This window comes from Macrosteles quadrilineatus, unplaced genomic scaffold (assembly GCF_028750875.1).
Source record: "Macrosteles quadrilineatus isolate MER2022 unplaced genomic scaffold, UCM_ALF_1.0 Scaffold_3__2_contigs__length_128488019, whole genome shotgun sequence".
Lineage (NCBI taxonomy): Eukaryota > Metazoa > Arthropoda > Insecta > Hemiptera > Cicadellidae > Macrosteles > Macrosteles quadrilineatus.
Genome location: NW_026542596.1, coordinates 28,510,651 through 28,536,498, shown reverse-complemented (window position 1 = coordinate 28,536,498; position 25,848 = coordinate 28,510,651). Strand labels below are relative to the sequence as shown.

The 25,848-nt window shown below is 34.3% G+C and overlaps 1 protein-coding gene across 3 annotated transcripts in view; it reads left to right on the top strand.

Moving 5' to 3' along the window:
* Positions 1–25,848, top strand: part of LOC128988661 (tudor domain-containing protein 7-like) — a 166,482-nt gene that overhangs the window by 132,622 nt on the left and 8,012 nt on the right. For all 3 annotated transcript variants that reach the window (XM_054410163.1, XM_054410162.1, XM_054410161.1), the window contains 3 exons: positions 8,484–8,530; positions 9,890–9,969; positions 23,711–23,859. In XM_054410163.1, coding sequence (XP_054266138.1) covers positions 8,484–8,530; positions 9,890–9,969; positions 23,711–23,859 — 276 coding nt within the window. The remainder of the gene's footprint in view (positions 1–8,483; positions 8,531–9,889; positions 9,970–23,710; positions 23,860–25,848) is intronic.

The window sequence follows — 25,848 nt, the reverse complement described above, 5'->3', positions numbered from 1 at the left end:
AGATTATATTTTCTGTTAGTTTTATATAGTATTAGTTAATTGACAAGAGTTATCCTGTAAAGCAGTTTATACTGAGGAACGCTTGCTAAATAAAGGCATTTTTGATTTGATTTGATTTGCCAGAGTCAGTCATCTGCTGACAAAAGCCATGACGCAACAGTGCAAAGAAAACAAAGTCTAAAATAAGACTATTTATCCAGAGGTACTAGTTTAGTTATTTGTTGTTTATTCCATACCTAATTAAAAATATATTTCAGTATTTTACCAAATAAATTATAAAGCAAAGATATATCTGATATAGTGTACAGATCTGTATCTTGTTCTTTTATTTTCCTATCGTCCTTTGTGTCAATCAGTTACAACACTTCTGATCGTCTGGTTCGGCAGCTCTATGGATTAGTATTTTTTTTGAGTGTTTAATGTTAGTAAATAAGCTTAATGTTGATATTATCCTATGTGGTGATTTTAATGTGGATTTCCTTGATATTGACTGTAATCAACGAAAAGAAGTAACTAATACATTTAATGCTTTTAATCTACATTTGGTTACATTAGAAATCACTAGGCCTAATATGAGAAAAGGTAAAATTGTCAAACTTGGAACTTGTATTGATAACATTGCAACCAACATTCACAGAGATAACAGGACTGGTTGTGTTGTTCCCACCCTTGTATCAGATCACTATGCAATTATGTTATCTACTAGATTACATTCCAGGTGTATGAATGGGCAAAATAGTTTTAAGATCTCACGGCCCATTAATAAAATGAGTGGTGTTTTATTATGTTCAAATTTAAGTAAAGTAAATTGGCTTAGTGTTTATTCATTAGAAACATTAAATGAGAAATTTGACCTGTTTTTGAATATTTTTTTAAGTGTTTTAGATTTTACAATGCCAATCAAATTGGTAGCAGATAAGAGTAGTGAGGATAAATATGACAACCGTTGGTATACAAATGAATTGCAGTGTTTGAAACAAAAATGTATTGAGTTTTTGGATGAATTTAAAATGACAGGTAATAAAACATGCAAAGAGGAATATAAGATAACTAAAAGAACATACAGAAAACTTATTAAAGAAGCAAAAGTAAATTACAACTCAAACAAAATATCTACAGCAAAGAATAAGTCGAAAGAAATGTGGAGTATAATAAATAAAAAAGTTAGTGTCAATAGAAAAAGCAAAAGTAAAAATTCTCTCGACCCTCAATCTTTAAATAACCATTTCTTAGACTCTGTAAACAATTTGATTAATAATTTATCTACATCGAACAAATCTTCTGAGGTCTATATTAATGTGTTGAGGGGTATGGACACAATGACAGATATTAGTTTTAAATTAAAACCATTTTCTGTTGAACAGGTATTTGAGAAAATTAATAGGCTAAGTAGTAGTAGATGTCTAGATGTTTATGGATTAAACTCAGATATTATGAAAATGGCTGCAGTGTATATAGTTGAAGTACTAACTTATTTATTTAATCTTTGTATTGTTGAGGGTATATATCCTGATTGTTTAAAATGTGTTAAAGTAATTCCTGTACATAAAACCGGTGATAGATTAGATTTAAATAACTATAGACCCATCAGTATTATTCCTGTTATTAGTAAAGTTTTTGAAAGTTTGATAAATGACCAAGTTGTAATGTATTTTGAAGGAAATGATCTGTTTAATTTTAGTCAATTTGGTTTTAGAGCAAATAGAGGAACTAAAGATGCAGTTCAGAATCTAATTTCTTATTGTTTAGATGAGTTAGAAATGCAAAATAATGTATCGTTGAAATTTTATGATATGAAAAAAGCTTTTGACACTGTGTCCCATGATCTACTACTACAAAAACTTGCCTTTTATAAGTTTGAAGAAAATACTTTAAAATTGTTTGAATCATATCTGTATAAAAGATATCAAAGTGTTTATTGCAATGGTGTTTTTTCTGATTATAAAGAGGTGTTACATGGTGTCCCACAGGGCTCAATTTTGGGCCCAGTATGCTTCATCATTTACATTAATGATTTGCCTAAAAATATTCTAAACCTCAATGTTAAGCCTTATCTTTTTGCAGATGATTTAGCAATACAAATTCAAAGTGAGAATTTGCTAAATTCAACAGTAATGGCATACAAAGCAGATAGCTTAATCGAAGACTGGTGTAAGGCCAATAAATTGTTTTTAAATGTAGAAAAAACTCAAGATTTATGTATTAGTTTTAATAATAGGCATAATAAAAATTGTGTAAAATTTTTAGGTGTTTTTATAGAATCTAACTTAAAGTGGAAAATTCATATTGATTATACAGCTAAAAAACTTAACAAAGGAATATTTATAATAAACATGCTTAAGAACAGTGTAGATTTTAATACCTTGAAATGCATTTACTATGCACATATACATTCCCATCTAAGTTATGAAACAATTGTATGGGGAGGTAGTAATTATAAAAAAAAACTTTTGTCATTGCAAAAACGAGCAATAAAAATCATGTACAATGTTGATTTTAGAACACACTGTAAACCATTATTTAGGGAGGCTAATATTTTAACTTTACAAGCAATGTATATTTTAGACTGCCTTGTGTTTGCAAAAAATAGTTTTAGTAAAACAGACACACATGAAAATGTACACAGTTACAACACACGAAACCGCTGCAATTTTATATCTAGACAGTGTCGATACAGCACCACAGCTACTAGTTTTATTGAAAAATCCAAACAGTATTATAATATGTTACCTAATAGAATAAGATGTTTTAATTGTTTTAAATTTAAAATAGTACTTAAAAACTACCTGTTAAACCTGTGTCCATATAGAGAAATAGACTTTATAAACGATGTTAAATTAAATCTTAGTTAAAACCTTTAGTTCTAAGACATTTCCTTGACTGTGCCATGCATGTAAACCAGTGTAACGGCAATAAAGCATTCTTATTCTTATTCTTATTCTTAGTTGTAATGATTTTGAAAAAAAAATAGGGGTGGGGGTATTTGTTTGGACTGATTGGGTCGGCAGTAAACATTTTATAACGCAATATTTTATTTCAAATAAATGGTGCCGACCCGATCGGACCATCATATAAATGAGGGCGTATTTCAACTATATTACTTTCGCACTCAAAGTGGCTACAGCTGTAATGTTTGCGCTCAATGTGTCTTTGTGTTTTTAGTGTGTGTGCGATTTAGTTTGTGAGTTAGAGTTTCAATTTTACATGAAGTAATACAGTAGGCTCTCTCTAGTTCGGCTTAGTTGGATCAGCCGCCGAATGGTCCGGCCCGGTCTCAGGGGGACAAGTCACATTGTCACGGGCGAATGACCTTCGACACGATTCAACTTGAATCTTTAGGCCCGGTTCACACAAGCGACTTATCTAGCCGACTAGGCTATGACTAGGTAAGCCCGACTGGGTAGCGGACCACATGATCAAATGGAGCCATTCACACGAGCGTAGGGCGACTACTATCTAGCCCCGTTCGAGCTTGGTGTCCCAAAACATAGTCGGGCCCCTCTTCCCAGTCAGTCATGGCACCCAGTCACCCGCTCTAGCGGCATAGCAGTACATGTAGCCTTATGGGAGCGTTCACACAAGCGATCGGGTAGTTGTGCTGCAGCTCGCATTCTTCCCCTTGTTCTCATTGTGCACCAGTGGTGGATCCAAGTCGTTTTGATATTGATATTTTCACTTAGTCCGTGGACATTTCACTGGTAAGAACCGGTGTATCCTGTGGTCCGCTACCCAGTCGGGCTTACCTAGTCACAGCCTAGTCAGCTAGATAAGTCGCTCGTGTGAACTGGGCCATAGTTTCCGGCCAGGGAAGTGTCAGTTTAGTTGACGGGTGCTTCTATGGGAGAATTGTTACATATTACCTCTGACGAACTTGATAAACCATGTTACATAACCCCAAAAATATAAAAATTCCAAGAACATTTTACATTTTTTTTCTTAGTATAATATGTTGAAATACAATGTATAATTAACTATTACTGACTATTTTTTATATGCAGTAGGTTCCCCCATTATTGTTTTTGAATTATTTAACAAAAATAGATGGAAGCAAAACAAAGACATAGCCACCATTAGCTTCAAGTTCAAGCTATCCGCTTGTACTGAAAATCGTCTGCTCCTTCACAACTGTCTGCTGTGGGCTTGCTATATCACAACAGTTTGTGGTTGGGTGATAAGTAACCATGGCAACTTGTTGAATGTGTGGATGAAGAGAAACCAAAGAAAGAATAAGAAGAACAAATATAAAGCGGTGTTTTACGTCATCCATTGTTATTTTTATCTTATTTTACGACTATTGTTATTATCTTAAACAATAAGTACTATGATTTTATGCTCTTTTATGAGATATCTAAATCGAATCTTTTTATTGACATTCTTCTGTTCTGAAACAGTTAGTAGTTATTAGTAGTAAACATAGTAGTTATTAGTAAACAGTTATTAGTATTAGTAGCCTATGCTGACTACGGTAGCTTACTAGACTTTTACCGTTCTATTCTTTACGTGATTTATTGCTGTACAGTGTTGTGAAATTTTTGTTTTGCTTGAGTAAGGGTGATTTTAAACGTTACAGTTTTTATTACTAAACCAAGGTTAATGACTTAACATATCACAATTGCACAATACAGTACTATTTGTGTTTGATGATGTAAAATACAAATTAATTATCACATTAACATCCATTTTATTCCGTATTAGGCGTTTTTATGGGTATGTAATATATAATGTTTATGTCATGTTGGATTAACCTTGATTTTCACTTATCCGTCGTCTCCCTCCCCCCCTATTACCCTAGATAATTGAGGTTCTACTACATTCAGTTAGTCCGGTCCCGAGGTGGCTGAACTAGAGGGAGTCTACTGTAATGAGTAGAGAACACTAGATGAGAGTGAGATAGACAGATTTTTTAATATATGTCAAGTGAGACAGATTTATTTAGCGACGGTGGTTGGGCTACCGGCGATATGTGATGGAATGAGACAACACGGATGATGAGGAAGACAAATTTATTTAAGATGATGACCCGGCCTTTTCACCGAGTGAAACGTCAGTATCATTTAGTGAGGACAAAAATAAGACCCTGATTTAAATGACAAAGTTAATCAGTTTGAAAGTGTAAATGATGATCTGAAAGAAAATTAAAATGTTAACGGTGCAAATGATGTGACATTGAGTGAAGGATATAAGAAACTGAAGAAGAAAGCCGACAAAGCGCAAATGAAGAAGGTAGAGAAGGAATGGAAATTGCCAGAAGGTAACCAAATAAAATATCTTTGCTGGAAAATCAAAATGTAACTTGATTTTTATTTAGCCTAATGACATCCTCCAGGTTATGGTCGATGAAACTAACAGAAACATGGAGTTAGTAAACATGGCTAAGGAAATTACGGGTTGTTCGGAGTGTGATGTCGATGATATGGAAGAGTTGTTGGAATGTGATAAGAACGATCAAAGATACCAGATAATGACTGATGATGTAATCGCAGTGAGTGTCATGGATGAACAGGAAAATAAAGATGAAAACAATGAGACCCAGGAAGACGAAGAGGCAGGAGACGAAAGTGTACCATCACATAGTGAGGCGTTTATGTGCTTTGACAACACCCTCAAATGGATGGAGCGGCAACCATTGCTGTCCGGCGCCTGCATGATCTAACTGTGCGGAAATGAGTTACAAGGTCACGGCAACTTAACGCTGATCGAGATGTACAAGTAAGCGTTGTTAAAGAACTTAATATTGTACTGTAGTTTTGTTTTTATAAATATCAGTATTTGTTCCTCTACTGTACTTCAATTCAATTTAACAGCTCTATTATGTCTTATTTATTTACTCAATAAAGTTCATTCATTGTGTAACACTTTGTTTTTCTTTATTACCATTCTGTGTCTGACTATCCAAATTTTTGATTATCTGAATCGACCCCGGTCCCAATTAATTTGGATAATCGATGTTGTACTGTATGATGTAAGCTATACTTTATATAATTTTTACAATTTTTACTGTTATTTAAACAAAATCTTAAAAATTACTAAAAATGAGCCGGCATTACCCAATAATATGACTGGCAGTTGGAGGGTTAAGTCCAGACTAACAGATGTAATAAGATATAACAGAACTGAGGGGGTCAATTCTTGGTTGGCATACGTTTATGCTAATGGTAATAACAGGCAACACCTGTAGTACCTGTAGTATTCCATCACGGCATTTCGGGAAAAGATTGTCTATTCCCTACTTGGCCTTCAAGATAATGCTATGGAATCCGTAACTGTAACTGGTCACCAATACCTCTCTGAGTCAGTGACTTTTGTAGTTAAAGGAAAAAATCTGAGAAGAACAAGAAAGAACTGCAAGGTTTGCTACCTAAGAGTAGTGAATAAAGGAGTAGATGTTGTATTTTTTCCTTTTATTTTGGTTAAATATGGACATATAGTGTTGAAAATGGACGGGATTGAATTTTTAGTTCGGGACGGGACGGGATTTTTATTTCCTTCCCGATTTTCGGGACGGAACGGGACGGGATTTTTTTCTGTGTATAAAAAGAAAGTCTTGAGTATTGCAGTTACCAAAAAGACGTACGAAATCAATTTTTACCGTTTGTGGCACTGATCTATAAAAAAATCAAAAAAAATGGGTAACAATTTACAGGTACCTATAGAAACTTGTGACTCGCGGTTGAAATGACTGGCGGTCACGGTGCGATTGTCAAAATGACCGCGGTCACGGGGTGATCGTCGTCGGTATGACTCGCTGTCACGGCATGATCGTCGGTATGACTCACGATCACGGCACGATCGTCGGCATGACTCCGCGGTCACGGCGCGATCGTCGGTAGGACTCCGCAGTCACGTCGTGATCGTCGGTATGACCCCGCGTTCACAGGGTGATCGTTGGTAGGACTCCGCGATAACAGCGCGATCGTCGGTAGGACTCCGCGGTCACGGCGCGATCGTCGGTATGACTCGCGGTCACGGCGTGATTGTCAGTATGACTCGTGGTCACGGCGGGATTGTTGTTATGACTCGTGGTCACGGTGCGATCGTCGGTCCATGAATCGTGGTCACGACGCGATCGTCGTTATGACTCCGCGGTCACGGCGCAATCGTCGAAATGACTTCATCTCCTGCGTTCGCGGACCTATCGCTCGCAATGGCGGCGTCATCGGCACTTGCGAAGCGGCAAAATCGCCGACGATTGGACCAAATCCCGTCCCGAAAAATTCCCGAATCAAATGTAATCCCGTCCCAATAATCGGGAATATTTTTTTCCCGAAAAATTCCCGAAATTTCGGGACCCGTCCATCCCTAGTTGAAATAAATATATTATTAAAGACAAAAGGACAACAAGGGTAAGTGATAGTAGTATAAGCCAGTTTATACAGTAATATACAGTGTTAAACAGTAATCTATACAATTAAGTAACTGTATATGGAGCTATAAAATATTGATAGCTTAGTACAAAATAAATAAATTTGATCAAAATACAAAATATATCTGTAAACAAGCAAACTACAACATTTGACAATATTCTCCATAAGAATAAGATGGGAATTTTAAATTTACAATTTTTTAAATTTTCTCCGTTACTATTAACCGAACAAAAATACTTTTATATACTAAATTAATTGTTTTTTTTAAGCTCTTTAAAAAGGTCTAAAGAGAAGTTGGGAAATTTTGTGTTTTGATGGTCAAAAGTCAGAAAAAACAATTTTTACCCCATAAAATCCCCCGTAAAGCCCCGTTCCCACGGTCCGATCATGCTGGTTCGCGAACTCATTCAAGTTTATCCCGCTTTACACCTTTAAACCAAATTTCATCAAAATTTGACAAAAATTACTCAAGTTATCGCGTTCACGGACGTATATATATATATATATATATATAAGTCTATATATAAGATTGAAACAGGACAACTAGGTCTGTTGTCAATATAAGTCTATATATATATACATATATAAAAATTTTAACGAATGGTGTTTTTGGCCTCTGGGAACATCAAAATGAAAAAGTAAATCGGTCCCGGGTCTAGGTCTTACCGTGCCACCTACGGTAATAGCTACTTCCCTATAGGGAAATTCGCTAACAAGTGAAAATAACTAGAACAAAAGTTTCAGTGTGAGTTTGTCCTGTGTTCCTTTAATTTTAGGAGAACTCCAAACTCTGTACTAGCCAGCAAAGATTAACAAAACACACTGGTTAAAAAATCAAATTCTGAATGGTTTTGTGTGCCCAGGTACCAAACAATGTGATGTCAACATGCAAACCAGTTAACTTGTTTTCTGAGTATGTAAATTAAATTTCACAAATCCAGAAAACTTACAAACAACCCAACATCTGATACATCACACACACTTCAAGACTGTGCCTGTTATATAAATTTACCTTTCATCATATTACTTGTCTTGTTCAAACTACTCTTTCAACTTATTTCTTGGCATTTAGTTATCAGTTTGGTATTATTCGTTGATTAAATTACCCTCTATTTTCAGGAGTGATATGAACTTCAACAAGCTTTTAGCTGTACCGAATGACCTAGGTAAGTTAATATACTTTTTTATTTTGTAAAGATCTAGAAAAGATTAAGCATTAAATGTTTTGCTTTTGTACAGATATGAAGAGATTATTACACACTCTTTGCTTGAAATGATACACATTTTTGCAGCCTTAGATTTTACTAGCTGTACCCGCGGGCTTCGCCCCGTTTAACTTCATAAGTATTCGCATGGCTCATTCACGTCCTGGTTGAAGTTCGTTCGCTACGCTCACTCACCTTTAGGTTGGAGCTCGTTCGCTGCGCTCACTTGCCTTCAGATTAGCTCGTTCGCTACGCTAACTCGCCTCAAGGTTGAAGTTCGTTCGCTAAGCTCACTCACCTTTTGGTTGGAAATTAGCTGTTGTCATAAATTAAAAAAAAAATTAATAGTGCTGCACCTTGTTGGTAATCCTTGTAACTTTTATGCTGTTGAACATCATAGAACAGAACCAACTTGTTTAATTGAGAAAGCTGTTAAGATTCATTAATTCCTTTTAAATATGAAAAATCATAAGATTAACATGGAGAACTACAGAGCCACTGGGGCGGAGCCCGAAAGGGTTTTTGAGATAAGAATATGCTTTAATGTTAATCAGGAATGTGAGCTATCAGCATGCCAAATTTCAGTCCAATCCGTCCAGTAGTTTATGCGTGATTGAGACACAAACACACACACAAACATACACACAAACTCACAAACTTTCAGATTTATAATATTAGTAAGATAAGATTTAAATCTAACGCATAAGGAATCAAAATCACCTACCAAACTGTCACAACTGTAAATTAACTTTGAAAAAATATTTTTATGGTATTTCTAAAAAGTTTGACTTTTTTATTTAATATTTAGTGGGGATGGACAAGTCAATATTTTAGTAAATTTGTAGTTAAAATGTATTCTTGATATTCGGAACAGGATTGTAAATAATCAGAATCGGAAATGCTATATTCGTGATTTTTAACATAAATAAATACAGATTGATGTCAATAACTTAATATAACATTTTACATAACTATTTCTATATATTAAGTTATTGACATCAATCTGTATTTATTTATGTTAAAAATCACGAATATAGCATTTCCGATTCTGATTATTTACAAGAAAGAGTAGTACAATTTTTTTTATTTAATGCACTTTCAATTTCTTTTTGAAGGTCTTGACATTATTTAAACCCAGAAACACACATTAAAGGATATTGCTAGAGGAAATAAAGGTAAAATTGATGTACGTTACGTTAAGTAGATTAAGACATGTTAAATTGGCAAGGCACTAGCTACTTCTGTGAAATAAAGATATGTGTTGTGTCAATAAATGATTTGATTTAAATTCCCATTGACTTTTTTCTGGTGTGTTTTCAGAGCCGAGACATCCAGATATTATCCCTTTTGAGCCTCTGGACCTCATAGTGAGGCTACCTGCGCATCCAGGGCATTTCATTGTGAGTAGCAATTTTTGTTTTACTACTGCTTCGGTCAAAACCAAGTTAGAAATATTCAAGCGTTGTAAACTTTTAGTTCAATTGGACAATTAATGTCAAGAAAAATGTCCTAAACATTTTTTAAAGTCAGGGACATTCAGTGCCGGATTTACCACTAGGCCAACTAGGCACTGGCCTTGAGCGCTAAATTCTAAGGGGCGCGTCAGTGGTGCCACAACAATTTTTTTAGAGCACTTTTGTAAATGTTATTTGGTTTACAGTTGCTATCAGTTAGACTATAAATGGGAGCGTTTCATAAAGTCCAAATTTCACAAAGTCCAACGGTTAAAATATTAAATAAACAGAGCGTTTCACAAGGTCCAAATTTCATTAAGTCCAAAACTATATAATTCAAATAATCACCGTTTCACAATGTCCAAATTTCACAAAGTCCAATGTTAAAATATCAAATAAACAGAGCGTTTCAGAAGGTCCAAATTGCATAAAGTCCAAAAGTATAACATTCAAATAATCACTGTTTCACAATGTCAAAATTTCACAAAGTCCAACGTTAAAATATCAAATAAACAGAGTGTTTCACAAGGTCCAAAGGTACAGTCTGGGCCAGAAGTCTCTACAGTGGTTGGCACGGTCAGATAGCAGGCACCGTCCGCTCAACTACTGATTATACGTGCATTTTAATGATTGAAGAACACTTAGCTGTGTGACTTAACTATGTGTTAATCATAATGTGCAAATCAAATTTACATTTTTATATTTTTAATAACTTTATTGCAAGCTTTCAGCTGAGTTTCTTAACTATTCCGTCTCTCAATTAAAAGCCATTACAAATATCAGAAGAGATTTTTTTACCGATGAAAAATTTTAAAATGTATAAATATATTTTATAAGTATATTTTCTAATTCTAATAGCTGTCAAAATGTACATCAGTATTTTTTTTTTATATAAAATGTAAAAATAGCCCGTTGTTAGAAAAGTGCCGAAAACCTTGAACCTTAATTCATTCTACCCACTGAAAGGATGAGTTGAGACTACATAAAAATGTATAAACTAACATACATAAACGCAGAAATAAATTTTTATAAATAGGATTTAACTTATACATCATATTGTAAGTATACTGGTCAAGTTACATTAAAAGCTCAAACTCGAGTATTAACACTTTTTTACTCGACAGCAGCCTCGTTTTCTCTTTGCAACTTAATGTGGCTAGTTCAATAATGTTAAAGTTTTTACAAGGCGATAATTTATATTTGGATTTTCCTTTGCAGTGGAGAGCTTAGCATTGTATACCTTTTATTTGCCAAAAAATGTGTTATCACAAACAGTGGAGTCTGACTTTCGTATAAAATATTAAGGTATGAAGTTGTTGTAACGATTATTACATATTCTAAGAGGAAATAGTGTTCAATGTAAATAATTCAACAAGTTATTAGATAGGTAGACTACCTTTTTATAGTTTTTAGATTCTTTTTTTAGTTTGTCCAATAATCGTCTTCATGACCACTACTAGGTCTGGCTAGTTTTTGAGCAAAGTTTTCAGCAATCGCCGTTTTCCAATTACGATATGACGGAAATATTAGTTCACGTTTTAAATTTGCAAAATGATAAACAATATTTTGTACCACCCGAGTAGCCGCCTATATACGGAGTTGGCGTATAAGTATAAAATGCTAGTTGCAGTTATACTCATGCTTTGCGTTAGCAATGGGAGAGGACAAAGATTAAGTAAATTTTGTTCTTTATATATCGTATAGCACATTTACTACAGCACCTTAACAAACAAAAATAAACGGTATCAGGATTCTGACACGTACTTTCTCCCATTAGCTTGTCAACAACCTTTATCATGCGGTGAGGGTAAATATGATGTTTTTTAGTTTAATATCACAAAAGTTGGAATAACTTTTGAACCGTAATTGTTACAGCAATGGGGTACTGTACTATTTTGTTTTTATTTTTTTTTACTATAAGGACAATGACATATTGATTTTAATCAAAACCAGCGCTCTCTAAAAAATCAGATATTTTTGTAATTTTATGGGCTTTTATAGTAAAACAACATAGCCTAAGTTAGAATAACTTTTTAACCGTAATTTTGAAGGTAATGTGATTCATACAATTTGGTTCAGAATTTAAAGGACTATATGAAATACAAAATTTTTAAGAATCGTTCATGCCATTTTTGGGAAAATCCTATTTTTCCGGTTTGGGGTTTTATGGGAAATCCCCATTAAAATCAAAATTACAAAAAAATTATAAAAACCTTCAAAATATTTAGGACCATAACATACTAAGTTAAATAAAAATCGGCTTTTTTCTAAAATCCAATTTTTTTTTGTTATTTTATGGGGTTTGTATGGGAAAATAACATAATCTATCTATATAAATAAAATTACAGTTTTGTCTGTACACTGCGTAGAATCGTGCAGTTTTTGTTATTTTAACGTTTCATAGCCTAAGAAAGCCGAAACTAGTCTTATCTCAATTTCTGTCTGTCTGTCTTTCTGTAATTTTGTCCGTGACGCCAAAATGTCATTTTACGCGGCACGGCCTACTCCGAAAAAACTATGGTACCAATCATTTTTCTGTTTTCACTGAATTAGTGAGAGTGTTGTATAGGTCTGGAAAACTTAAATTTATACTTAAATTGATTTGCCGAACTTCATTAGAATTAACTTTCTTTCTAAGGGTTAAGACCTACAGCCCTTCAAAGGTTGAGTCAATACAATTCTTATTGAAGAATATAATACACAGTTTATAAATTATTCGTCAGCTGTTTAATTTTTGTCAGACATTTGTTATTATTTTTATAACCTCACTTTCAGTATGTAATTATTAATCTAGGAGTTTTTGTTTATTAACACACAATTTTGATCATGGAAAGTGCATTTTTGTACATTATTTGTATGTTTTGGTGTAAATTTTGTATTTTTGAAATGTTTTAGTTTTCCTGCGAATTGATCTAAAGGAAAGTGGTAATTGAGTTTAAGTTTGAGTATGGAATGTGAAATAATACCCATAGTAGGGGACGGAAACTTATTGTTTTGATCAATATAATTTATTCTTCTATAGCCACCAGAACAATCATGGGGAAATCTGCTTGCAAGTTGTACAGATAATTGCTAATGAGTGGGAAACATTTTTATCGTAGGTGATGAATCTTACACAAGATCAGTGTTTGACGTTCAGTTGTACAAACTTTACCTTCTCAAGATGGCAAGTACTCTGATGTGGAACTACAATCTATCAGTGAACTATACCCAAACTATTTTTTCGAGTACACAGGGAAGTTGCTTGAGAATCTGTGACTTTCGTTTTTGGTTCTGGCGAAGAACAAGAGGAAATGTAAAATTAGCTCCTTATCAACAATCTGAGTTCATAGAAAATCTTATCAACGGGGCTACATAGACTATAAATAAAGTATTAAGTATCAAAACAAAAGAAACAAAAAACTTTTGGAATAATATAAGATCAAACAACTCTGCATTTACAATGGCGAGTTTATAAGTCTCACTTAGATGAATCATCATTCTGGTAGTCTATACCATTTTAAGATCCGGGACTCCGTTTACCATTGGATTGGACCGTTATTACCCTCTAACATTGAACAAAAGTATGCCCAACTTTATATTATAGCCTATACGACGTAAACGTAGCTGTTACTCACGGAATGGGTCAAAGATCCATGAAATGCGACCAACTGCTGATGCATGAATTAAGTGACTATCTTTATTCCACACAAAGAATGTAATGAACAAGAAAACAACGAATGTAGGAATAAGCATGAACAAATTATCTCCATAGCATAAGCAGCTTATTAGGTTATCAGCATTGTGCAGTTCATACACTATTTATTTTTCAAATGTAACTCGAATTAATTTAAAACATTCTTGGTTTAAGCTAATATATTGGTTTGATGAACATAAATAGTTTATAGAGGCCCAACTATCCGTACTACTTCATGTAAAATAAAATAAATAAGCAGTCCCTAAATAAAATACAAAGATAAACAGTATTTATTTGTTAATTATTATGTCCTTTATTGCTGACAACATTCCCATGGCGTAGAGACTTGATGAACGGGAGTGTTACATCAAGGAGCTTTTCCGAAAGACTGACGCTAGTGGGTATCGGGAATAGACTGGTCCAGTGGTCACATGACCGTCTCGACCAATAAATTTATTGCTATATTTTAGTTCACCAATGAGGGAATACTTAGACCCCTCTAAGCAAGTAATGTGATAGCATAACGGGACCTCTCTCTACCTCTGTGGAAAGGAAAACAATAGACAATTGAAATAAAGCAGTGCTGAGTTGCCTGACAAATAATATTACATCAAATACTTAGACGAAATACTGAACAATATTACATATTGATGTAAATAACTCAGAAGTGTTAGAACTCAACGACATACATATATTTATTTTTAAAAAGATTATTTATTTTCTTTTATGCTGTATCATATTTATATGCTGTAGATGCATTCAATAATTTCCTACATATGACCAAAAGAAGTTGGTTGCATTTAGAATAGATTTTTTTATTTTACATCAATGAGAAGTTAAATGTAATGATATTTCTACGTAGGGAATCATATTTCACACAACCTTTATATTTATATGAAATGTGTAAAAAATCATTTTGTAGTTTCTCTTGGGTTGCTTTTCAAATTTATAATTAGCATAATCTAAATATTTGCAAACCTTTTAGTACTTCGCGTAAACTCATTGCTTGGTTAAAATAATATTGGTATCATATTCTACATTTATCCCTAAAAAAGATAATATATATAATATATATATTTGTACCTATATTCACAAATAACTTTTCTGTGGCGATAATAATGCTACCACTAAACTAAAAAAGGGCAAAACTATACCCGTCACTGGTGAATAAAAAAAGACCGCTTGATCTAGGGTTATAAAAAAAAACTCTGTGGTAACTTGTGACAGACGTCGGACACATTGGACAACGTATGGGACGTCTGTTCCCATCTACTGTAGTTACAGTCACCCTGTGAATTGTGACGCATCTCCCACACATTGAGAGATGGCCACAAGGCTCGATCAAATATGTACGAACATTGACCGCGCAGGCAATGCACGACCTCTCATCATATTCGGCCTGCTCATCTTCCACATCAACTTGAACGGCACCCAACCTCCAGCTCCAGCACCTCCCTGCAACAAACCAAACTTGTAATGTATCCTTTATAACTAGTACAGAATATAGAGAAGGGGATTATTGTGAAAGGTGAGGTGGACGAGGGAGAGATTAGCCACCCTAATTCCTGTGCCACTCTGCCTCAGACAAGCAAAATTGCATACAAAAGCTACATGTTGATTCTGGGACGACCCAACTGACCCAACATTAGAGTGTTCAATAATGTAGCAACACTTTTTTACTGGGTATTAATATTCTGGTAATTTACACTTATCGGTATTTATGTTATTTTATATCCTAGAGGCCTATATGATTATGTTTCTTTTTTAGCATAATTTGTGTACTAAAAACCAGTTATTATTGTGATTATTATGTTTTATTAAATATGAAATTGATTAGTTGCTGTGTGATATAATTAGTAATGAATATGTTTTATGTATAGCTAAAATTGAATTAAAGTATATTATATTTAATATCGTTATTTTTTAGTTTAAAGAAAAAACAAACTATATGTCGAAGATTATTAATTTATTAAAGTTGTTCATTTTATAACAAACATATCTGGGACCGAATTGTATTCGGCAAACTCTATATTAATTAAACATTATTTTTGAGTTATTCCATTTTACACATTGACTTACGACATCGAGTTCCAGCTCTAATTCATCTATATCTTGTGCAGGTGCCTGTGCCGCTGCGGGTGCCAGTGCAGCTGCGGGTACCTGAGCGGCTGCGGGTGCCTGTTCAACCAGTGGCCATTTGGTTTAGAGCAAGGCCACAAACCCGTCCTCGCCCTCTTCTTCCTCGCCCTCTTCTTCCTCTTCCTCTGAGGCCTCTCCCTCTCCCTCTTCCTTGACCACCATTTTCTACATTGTTCTACATTATTTTCCTTGAACAAATAAACTACATATCAGAAGTTTTTAAACTAAATTTTTATAAAATAATAAATATGTAAATAAAAAATAAATAAACTACATACTTTTTTTGCACATTTTTAGAGAAATTGACTTGAGGAGACCACTGCTAATATTTATTTGTTGGTTAGTACTTAATTTTGATAGGTAGCACGTTTTATTAGTACACAATATACTTAATTACCTGAGCAAATGCTCATTTTTAACCAATAACTGTTGATAGCATTCGAAACCAAATTACTGACATATTAAGTCACAGAAAATAATATATACTATAAAAATTTATAATACCTAATCGTTTTATATGTAAAAAAAAGTTAAACCAACCTTAGTTGTAATTATTTGCATATTAAATCTCAATATGACTATATCATCTGTCTATTTATCTATACTATTATAAAATTGAGGTGGTGTCTATCCGTCCGGTTGCCACGACTGAAATACTAAACCGATACAGCCCAAATTAAGCACAAAGATTGTCCATATACCTAGGAATATCATAGGACTATGTACTTTACCAAGTTCCTCTAGGGCTCCTCCCCTTGGATGTCCAAAGTTTTGAGAACGGAAACGAGGATTAAGTGAGCAACACAGCTGACGGTTGCATGACACAATAGTTTGTCCAGCAATGAGCCCCAAACACTACGTTTAAATGAAATTACTTAATTTCATCTTCATTTAAATTCATACACAAGTGATTTTTCTTGTAAGGGATAATTGCAATACAACATTATCCTTTTTACTCACCAATGGCAAGAGCAGCTTCCTCTATGGGTTCAAGTGGATTGATTCTAGCTGCTGCCTCTGCCAAGGCTCTTGCCGCTCCAGCAAGCACATTTGCATCGGCACCAACTGGCCATGCCTCAGCAGCTGCGGCGAGTGCCCGAGCTGCTCCCGCAAGGTGGTTAGGTTGAGCCTGTTTTATAAAGTAAATAAAAATGTACACTTAGACACCCATTAATATTAACGATTTTTGATAAGCTGTTATATTATTAAAATGGAAGTCCATGTATTTATATATAAAAAAATATTAGTTATAACTTTATCGTGAAAAATGTCTTTAATAAAATTTAATCCATATTTTTAAATTATACATACAGGGTAATATACAAACAAAAATCTGACAAAATCCGAGCATGGGAACACTGGAAAAGTAGGCGTTTTCAAACATACCAAAATTCAATTTTTCATAATAGGCAATTACAGTAGTAGTCAGGGCTAGGACCTTCAGGCTATTACCTTCACAAATATTCAATGATACGTTTTATGGTTTTATTTTTAGTGTTGGGTTGGCAGAGTGACATATACTCAAACTTGTTATAATTGGCCCAAAGGAAACCCCTTAAAATCACTATAAAAATTGCGGCTTTTCCCAGCATCGGACAAATTTTGAAAAAAATATACCACATACTTTTTTTTGCACATTTTTAGAGAAATTGACTTGAGACCAATGCTAATATTTATTCGTTGGTTAGTACTTAATTTCCATAGGTAGCACGTTTTTGCCTCCATCTTCGATCGCCATATTTGATATGGCAAGAATGAACTGCAAGCGTTTATAATAACTAGATATATAAGAAAACTTATCTTTAGAAAATTTCAAAGTACGAAACGTCCATAAGAAATGTATGAGGAGAGTATTCGTTTGAATTTATCTTGAAAACTAACAAAGATACTTAAAAACAGATTTTGCCATTCGGGGCAAAGTCCCTAGTTAGCATAAAAGCGTGAATAGTCCTGAACGTATCCTAAGTGTGGCAGCTATATATTTTTTTTTCTAATTTAAGCCCAGTTTAAATATTTACTTAAAATTCCAAGTGGTAATTCAAGCTCTTCCCCTTGTACTGGCGCAGGAGCCGCAGGTTGTTCTGCTGGTACTGGTATCAGTTCTGAAGAAGTAATTGAAATGCATTATTTTATTATTATTAATTAATCAATGTTTTAAACAGTGTCACTAAAGGGGGACTAGCCGTGGTCAATTTATACCTTCTAAATTTCCAATTTGTCGTTGGTTTGGTTATCAAGTGTTCCTCTACCAAGAGCTTTGGGCTAAATCATGATTCAAGATTAAATTTCGATTTATCAATGTCCTCACATTTTGGTTAATTGGATTACAGTTGTTTTAATTATATATTTAACTATGATATCTACACAAAAACCTATTTTGAAAATACACCATAACACACTACTGACCTACAATTGGGGCAGCTTGCAGCGGGGAACGACTGCCTGTCTTCTACCACGCCCCACTCCCCTTCCTCTAATTAATTATTGGTCTGTCTTCTGTCTCTCTTCTGCCTGAGAACATTTAAGAAAGTGTTAGTGTGTACGATGTAGGAGTTGTCTGGGTTGTGACAATACCAGGAATTGGAACTTTATGTTATAAAGTCAGAATTATTATTATTTTAATTATTTATTATTATTATTGAATTGTTATTTATTATTATTTTTTATTATTTTAATTTATTACTTTTTATAACAGGAACTCCTAGATTAACAATTACATCCTGAAAGTGAGGTTATAAAAATAATAACAAACTAGTTGAAACCCGTCAAAATCTACGGTTGCTTTAAAGGCTTACGACAATTGTGAGCATTTAGCATTGTTTTAATGAGTAATAAATAGGTGAAAAACAATAATGACTATTGTGTTAGTTACAAAATATGGTTGATCATTCAATTAATATAAATTTGTCTTACACTGTCCGTCATGAGTTATTGTTCCTATGTTAACTGGTTTATCTTCTTTTTGATGAATATAATGTTGCTTCATTGGCAACAAATAATGCAAATGACAAAGCAATGCTGCATTTCCAAAAAGCAAATACTGTAAATTGTTACGTAAATAGTGACGTTTACATGCATTGTTGTTAATCAACATATCATAGAAAGAATAAGGATATCTAGTTCAAAAGGAACACAAACTTTCTGTCATGACAGTAACTGCTTAAATGGTAATTGCTCTTCATGAAATTTGTTTTATAGTCGAAGTGGACTGCTTAAATGGTAATTGCTCTTCATGAAATTTGTTTTATAGTCGAAGTGGAGTGTTATTTTCACAAATCTCACTTAAGGCCAACCAAGTGGGCCACGGTCCGTAATAGGCCACTGTAAAACATCTGTCAAGATATATTTACTATTTTAGGTAAGGTTTCTGTGTTTAGATGTTTTTAGACACAATAAGAGCACAATAAACTTTTTCTGCAGATCAATAATCCGTTGGTTAAGAGAAATATAAGCCGAATTAATAAATGTCACAATTCAAGCGCATTAAAATGGCTCTGGCCTGAACTTTTTTGTAGTATTGAGTTTGGGCATTTTGAAATTTGTTGGACTTTGTGAAATTTGGACTTTCCCACTATAAATGCAGAAAAGATAACAAAACATATTCATGTGAGATACCAGTATGTACAAGAGCAATACCTTGTAAGAACATTTTAGGTACGCAATTAGAATTTGGTCATCGTGTCTAGGAATGACCAACTAGTCGATTTCCTGATAAAAGGCCTACAAGTGTCCAGATTGAAAAACCCTGTTGGAGTGTGTTAGTTTTAAGGGTATATTGAAAAGAAACTAACTTGCTTTCTATCTGTTAACAATCACATAGTTTATAATTAATTAAATCATGTGTATGTTTTTTTTTACCTTGATACATTTTTCTATAAACACAGCTTATAATAAAGTTTATTAACTATTAATCTATTATATTTTCTTGCTTTATTTCAAAGTAACGCCATTACACAATAACACTTACAACTGAAGAATAAAGGTAAATCGAACAAGAAGTGAAAAAGGCTATGTTTATTACATTGGCTATTGGATACAGAAGTATTGTATTAATAGTCAAAGGTTTATTACTTGTTGGTCTCAGCTCAGGCACTCAGACTGAGGCGGAGGCATAGAACCACTAGCCAGACTAGACTGACTCAAACCACAGAAAACATACTACTATAACCTAGAATGCCAACCGCATGATAAAAAGCGTTAAGTACTTTGAGAGAGCTTTGCCTGTCAGTTTGTAGGGTCTGACTTAGGGGAGGTACGAATGAGGCATTTAGTTCAAAGTTCCTCCGTGAACAGCGCTGTAGTAGAGAGCACTTTGGCAATGAAGGTTTACTAATCACAAAAATAGTTTGTTCTGTTCATAAGATAAATTTATAAATGCCTCAAATTCAATTTTATTATTTTTTAATTATAAAATTAAACTATCATAACCTAACCGAACTAACCAAACTTGCTGATAATGAAATAATATAACAAAAGTTTAGTAATAGAAAAAGTAATTCTGTTTATTAAATAAAACTAGAAATTGCTCAATTAAAATTTTATAATGACTTAATAATAAAATTAAACTGTCATAACCGAACCAAACCAACCAAACTTGCTGATAATAAAAAAAATCTTGGACAAAAAGTTAATTCTACCAGCGGGATTCGAACCTGGGACCTTCAGCATATTAGCCCGGCACGCTAACCATTAGACCATCGAGGCCGATGGCTACAAACCGTTTTGTTACGTTAATGGCGTTCCCTCAGCGAATAAGAAGCCCACAGCTGTCATCGTAGCCTCTTCTATACCTCCCCTGAGTAAATACCCAGTTCGTAGGCAGCGCCACCAGCGTTGCTGTGCTGAGTGCATAGCAACGCTGGTGGCGCTGCCTCAAAGTACATAACGCTTTTTACCATGCGGTTGGCATTCTTTTCTGTGCTCAAACTCCAGTGAGTAGTGAGTACACCTAGACACACATAAAGTAACAAAGCAGAAAGTACACAGTTTTGAGTGGGTCCGCGGAATTGGCTAACTCTGGAACTCGCTAACCCCATGTTAAACGCCCTATCTTCAAATTTTTTCGATGAGAGGAACTCGCTAACTTGTTCGGTTTCGGAATTGGCTAACTCCGGAACCCGCTAACCCGCTCTAGAGCCGGGTTAGCGAATTCCGTCCTCGTACGGAAGTGGCTAACTCGGCCCCTCGGCGGAACTCGCTAACTCCCAATCAGAAGCCTCGCGTGCTGTCCAATAGGAGTCAAGCACGAAGATTTTGGCCAGTGTTGCCGAAAGTGTAGTACCTACGATCGTATCGGTACCATAATGTCGTATCCTACGAATAATTAGGAGTAAGAGCAACGTAGTCGATAAAATAAATATATTTAGAAGTATGTTTAATATTATTCTTATGATTATTAGGGTAGAAAATTAAAATAAATATATTTAGAAGTATGTTTAATATTATTCTTATGATTATTAGGGTAGAAAATTAAAATAAATATATTTAGAAGTATGTTTAATATTATTCTTATGATTATTAGGGTAGAAAATGCATTATAGTCTTGGTATAGACTAACCAACACAAGTAAACTTTACATCCCATTGTAACCTTTGAAGCTCGTTTTCGTGCCTAGTTCATGTCCGGTGACACTGATCGCTAGTGTCGACGAAATTGTGTTTCTATTATTTTATAGTTAACTTCATGATTTGTTCTTTACTGTTTGGTTATATAACTAGGGGACGTGTTATTAGTTATGATTAGATTGTTTTATTTGGTTAAACGAGATTTTTAATGACTGAAAACAAGAAACAATTGTAAACAAAACACGATCTCTAAAGACAGTGCACCGGACAGAACAATAAAACTGACTTCAGCTGATCTATAAGGATGAGAAATGTACTAATATAAGGGAGTATGTTTTACACATGGTTTTCTTACTTAAATAGTAGTTTATTGGGATGCAAAAAGATAGTACTGTACATTTAATTTGGATCTTTTACATGTTATGAAATATCTATTCTCGTAGTCCTCCATTTGTTTCTTTTATTGGAATAAATACCATTTTGTGAAATTCTTCAAATAAAACTATTAATTTCGTATTTTGTATACTGGGCTTGTAACCTTGAATGCTTGTCCTTGATAGGTTATAATATTTGACTCTTTAAAGGCCTATTATATCTGTCGTGTGAGTGTTAACAATAGTTTGGTTCTTTTTAATATTTCTGTTATATTACCGAAATATTTCCGAATCATAGTATTGGTAAACAAATAAAAATAGTTTCGGTATTTTTCTATATCAGGCACATGATTTACCTAGGTACATTAATTAATAATAACGCAAATCAAAAACGTTAACAATGTATTACAATATTTGCGTCTTTACTTTAGTCAAGAAAAGGAATTTAAATGTTCTTACATTATGTTGTTAGGAAACATATAATCTATTAACAAAAATTGAAGCAGTATTGTAATAGTCTATCCTATTCGATGCAACCAACAAATAGACAAAAAAAAAATCTTCAGTAATTGCCGTAGACTTTGTATGCCTAGAATTTTGAGGATTATCTTCCCGATAAAATTTACACGTTAAACGTCATTACAGAAATACATTGTAGTGCTAATATCTTTTTAAATAGAGCTATTGAATTTAAATAAATATTGATCAATACATTATAAAGTGGTAATGTATTCATGGATTGCATTAAAAATTTGTCTATTCATAAATACAATTTGTAAATTTATGTTATCGTAGGCTATTAGTGTAGAACCCGGGTTATCCTCTTAATTAATATTAATTTTACGTCTAAAGTCTTTGACAATTGCAATGCATGTTATACCATGTTAAAGGCAATAAAGACATTTCATTTCATTGGCCGTTGTACAGTTAAATAAAAAACCTCTTTTCATGATTTTTTAAATTGCATTTTAATTAATTTGGGCTAGTTAGCTGTTAAAAGTAGAATGTATAGCAAAAAAATAACATTTACTGCATCTACATTGATACTGACATTTTAAAATACGGCAGTGTACGATTATTTCGCCGTACAAGGTTGGCAACGCACCGTGCAGTGGGTGCTGCCGGGTTAGCGACTTCCAGAGTTAGCGAATTCCGCCGCGAGACAAAATCGAGTTAGCGGGTTCCGGAGTTAGCCAATTCCTGACTGAGACGGTTAGCCGGTTCCTGAGTTAGCCAGTTCCAACACACGACCGAGTTAGCGAGTTCCTGAGTTAGCCAATTCCTACGTCTCTACAGTTATAGAATCTCACATTTAGCCTTTCTTGATATGCTTCTGTACAGTTTATCAGTTGATCACCATTTACCATCTTTTATATATATTTACCGTCTTGTGAGTTAACAGTTTAAGTGTAAAAATATATGTTTTAAGTGTTATCAGACGTATCTTTGATTTACTTTTTGTGATTTGCGATGGTTTGTTAAGACCATAATGTGGTAAATATCATGTTTACATTTTCCTTGTTAATTTGTTAAACTGATGTGGCCACGTTTGCCCCATATGTTGAATGTTGAAATTGAACATTTTCAGTTTGTTTTAAATTGCATTAGCATTATCTCATTTGTTTATTTTTAAACATTCCCACTTTTTGTTGAAATAACCTCTTGGTAAGTTTGTCTGAAATATGTATCAGCAGTTATTGCATGATAGTGCTACAAAATGTTTATTAAAGTTGATCCCAAAGAGCTTCGCTAATAATTAGGATAGTAGCACACTCCTCGAGTGGCCCATTAAGCTATGTTCTTTTTTAATAAATAAGGCTGTATTTAGTCCACAAAGATCTGATGTCTACTATCTCTAAGTATCTTAAAGTAAATTCGGTCTTAGTTCGAACAGTAATTCAATTTTTATTTTTCACAAAATTGGTCAATTTTAGTTTCAGATTCAAAAGTATAGTGATGATTTGGAGGAATTGACACAACAAATGGCCAAGTACTACCAAACTGATGCTAATGTTGGACTTGACATTAAGGATGTCAAGGAACACTGTTTGTATGCTGCCTACTATGAGGACAAGTGGTACAGGTGAGTTTGGATATGTTGTAATTCTATTCATGTATTGTTTATCATTAGCGATGGGCCGATTCTGATTCTCAATACCTCGATACCTTTGATACCAGTGGTATTGAAGAATCGCCGATACTTGATAATTCGCTTCATTGTACTCTATACCGATTCTTAAAAGTGGGTTAATTATGATGTTATAGTTCGTGAGGTTGGCGAAGGACTCTGAGGGATTAACAACCCTTCCACCAAACGCACACGCACTCGCCAGCAGGGCCAAACCTACCCCACGGCGCGTGACCCATGTGTGTGTGTATATGTGTCTTTGTGTGTGTGAGGGCTGTAATCCCTTAGAGTCCTTCGCCTGCCTCAAGAACTGACATTGAAGTTTTTAAAGAGTCGCACATCGTAGTTTATTTGAATACTCTGTAGCCAGCTAATATTATCATCTAAAATAGCTTGCCTTTGCATTTCACAACGAGTGCCGACGACGAATGAGGGAATGACAATGACTACGTGTTCAACCACAGAAAACATACTACTATAACCCAGAATGCCAACTGTATGGTAAAAAGCGTATTGAGAGAGGTTTGCCTGTCAATTCGTAGGCAGCACCACCAGCGTTACTATGCTCTCTCAAAGTACTTAACGCTTTTTACCATGCGGTTGGCATTCTGGGTTATAGTAGTATGTTTTCTGTGGTTCAACTCAGTTGACAACAGTGACAACTAACAGAACTCTAGTTGCCGCCATGTTGTCAGATTGAGGGCAATGTTGCCAGATGTTTTTTTTTTTTTAGGGAGAGGAGGTAAAAATGCTTTTCCGCACACAGGTAGCCAGCCTGTAGTGTGAGACTCCTGAGCTTGTCAGACTACTAACTAAAATACCCCCTCTACTCTGTTGGACACAGACCTGGGATTGTTTCATTGTGGATGTAGCCTCCGGATTGCCAAATAATATTAAAAAGGTTTAAATACCTGCTATCAAGCAATCCATTTAATTGCAGTGGCAACTAGTTTCGACTCCTATGTGGAGTCATCATCAGGCGGTACAAGGACTTCTTCTTTCTTCATATGAAGAGCGTCATATTTAACACGTAAAAATAAATAAACATTTACACACGACACAAAACACTTTGATTTTGATAAAGAGGAATTGAGTTTATTAAACAAAGGGTTACTTAAATTTCAATTTTCCTAACAGTAAGAAAAACAGTTTAGTCACTGAGCTGTTGGATACTGAGACTTCAATCAAACAAATTAGAACCAACGAAGTACGAGAAGCTACTAGAATTATCATAGGCAATAAAGCTAGATGCATTGCAAAAACTGCCCCACGCACAGGAAAACACAGGAAGTTCAATGCTATGAGGCGGGTCCTAGCGAGCGTAAAGCACAAGCTTGCCGACCACAATGCTCTTATCACTAAGGCCGATAAAGGCAACTAAAGATCCCACCTTAAATTATAGCAAGTTGATAAATAGAGCCATTTCCGAAAGTAAAAATCTATTATCAAAAAACTATATTGCGTCATTGAAAGTAACTAACCCACAAGCCCCCATACTCAGAGGCCTACCCAAGGTTAATAAAACTGATGTCCCGATTAGGCCCCTTGTGAATTTCATGCCAAGTCCAGCTTACAAAATAGCCAAGAAGTTAGATCAAATAATAAAGGATCAAATAGTTTTGGAAAATAGTCATAGCATAAAAAATAGTCTAGAACTTGTTGATAAAATTAAGAACCATGCTGTAAAAGACAACTACAAATTGTTATCATTTGACATTGTCAATTTGTACACCAATGTACCCGTCCAAGAAACGATCACTTTATTACACCAAAACCTAATTAAAAACTTAAATCTATCTACAGAGTCAATAAATGAGTTAGTTTCACTCACTAGATTGGTACTAAATCAGAATTACTTCCGTTTCAACAACGACTATTATTCCCAGAAAGAAGGACTGGCAGATCCGGCGTATACAAGATCAATTGTACCGATTGTACTAAAGT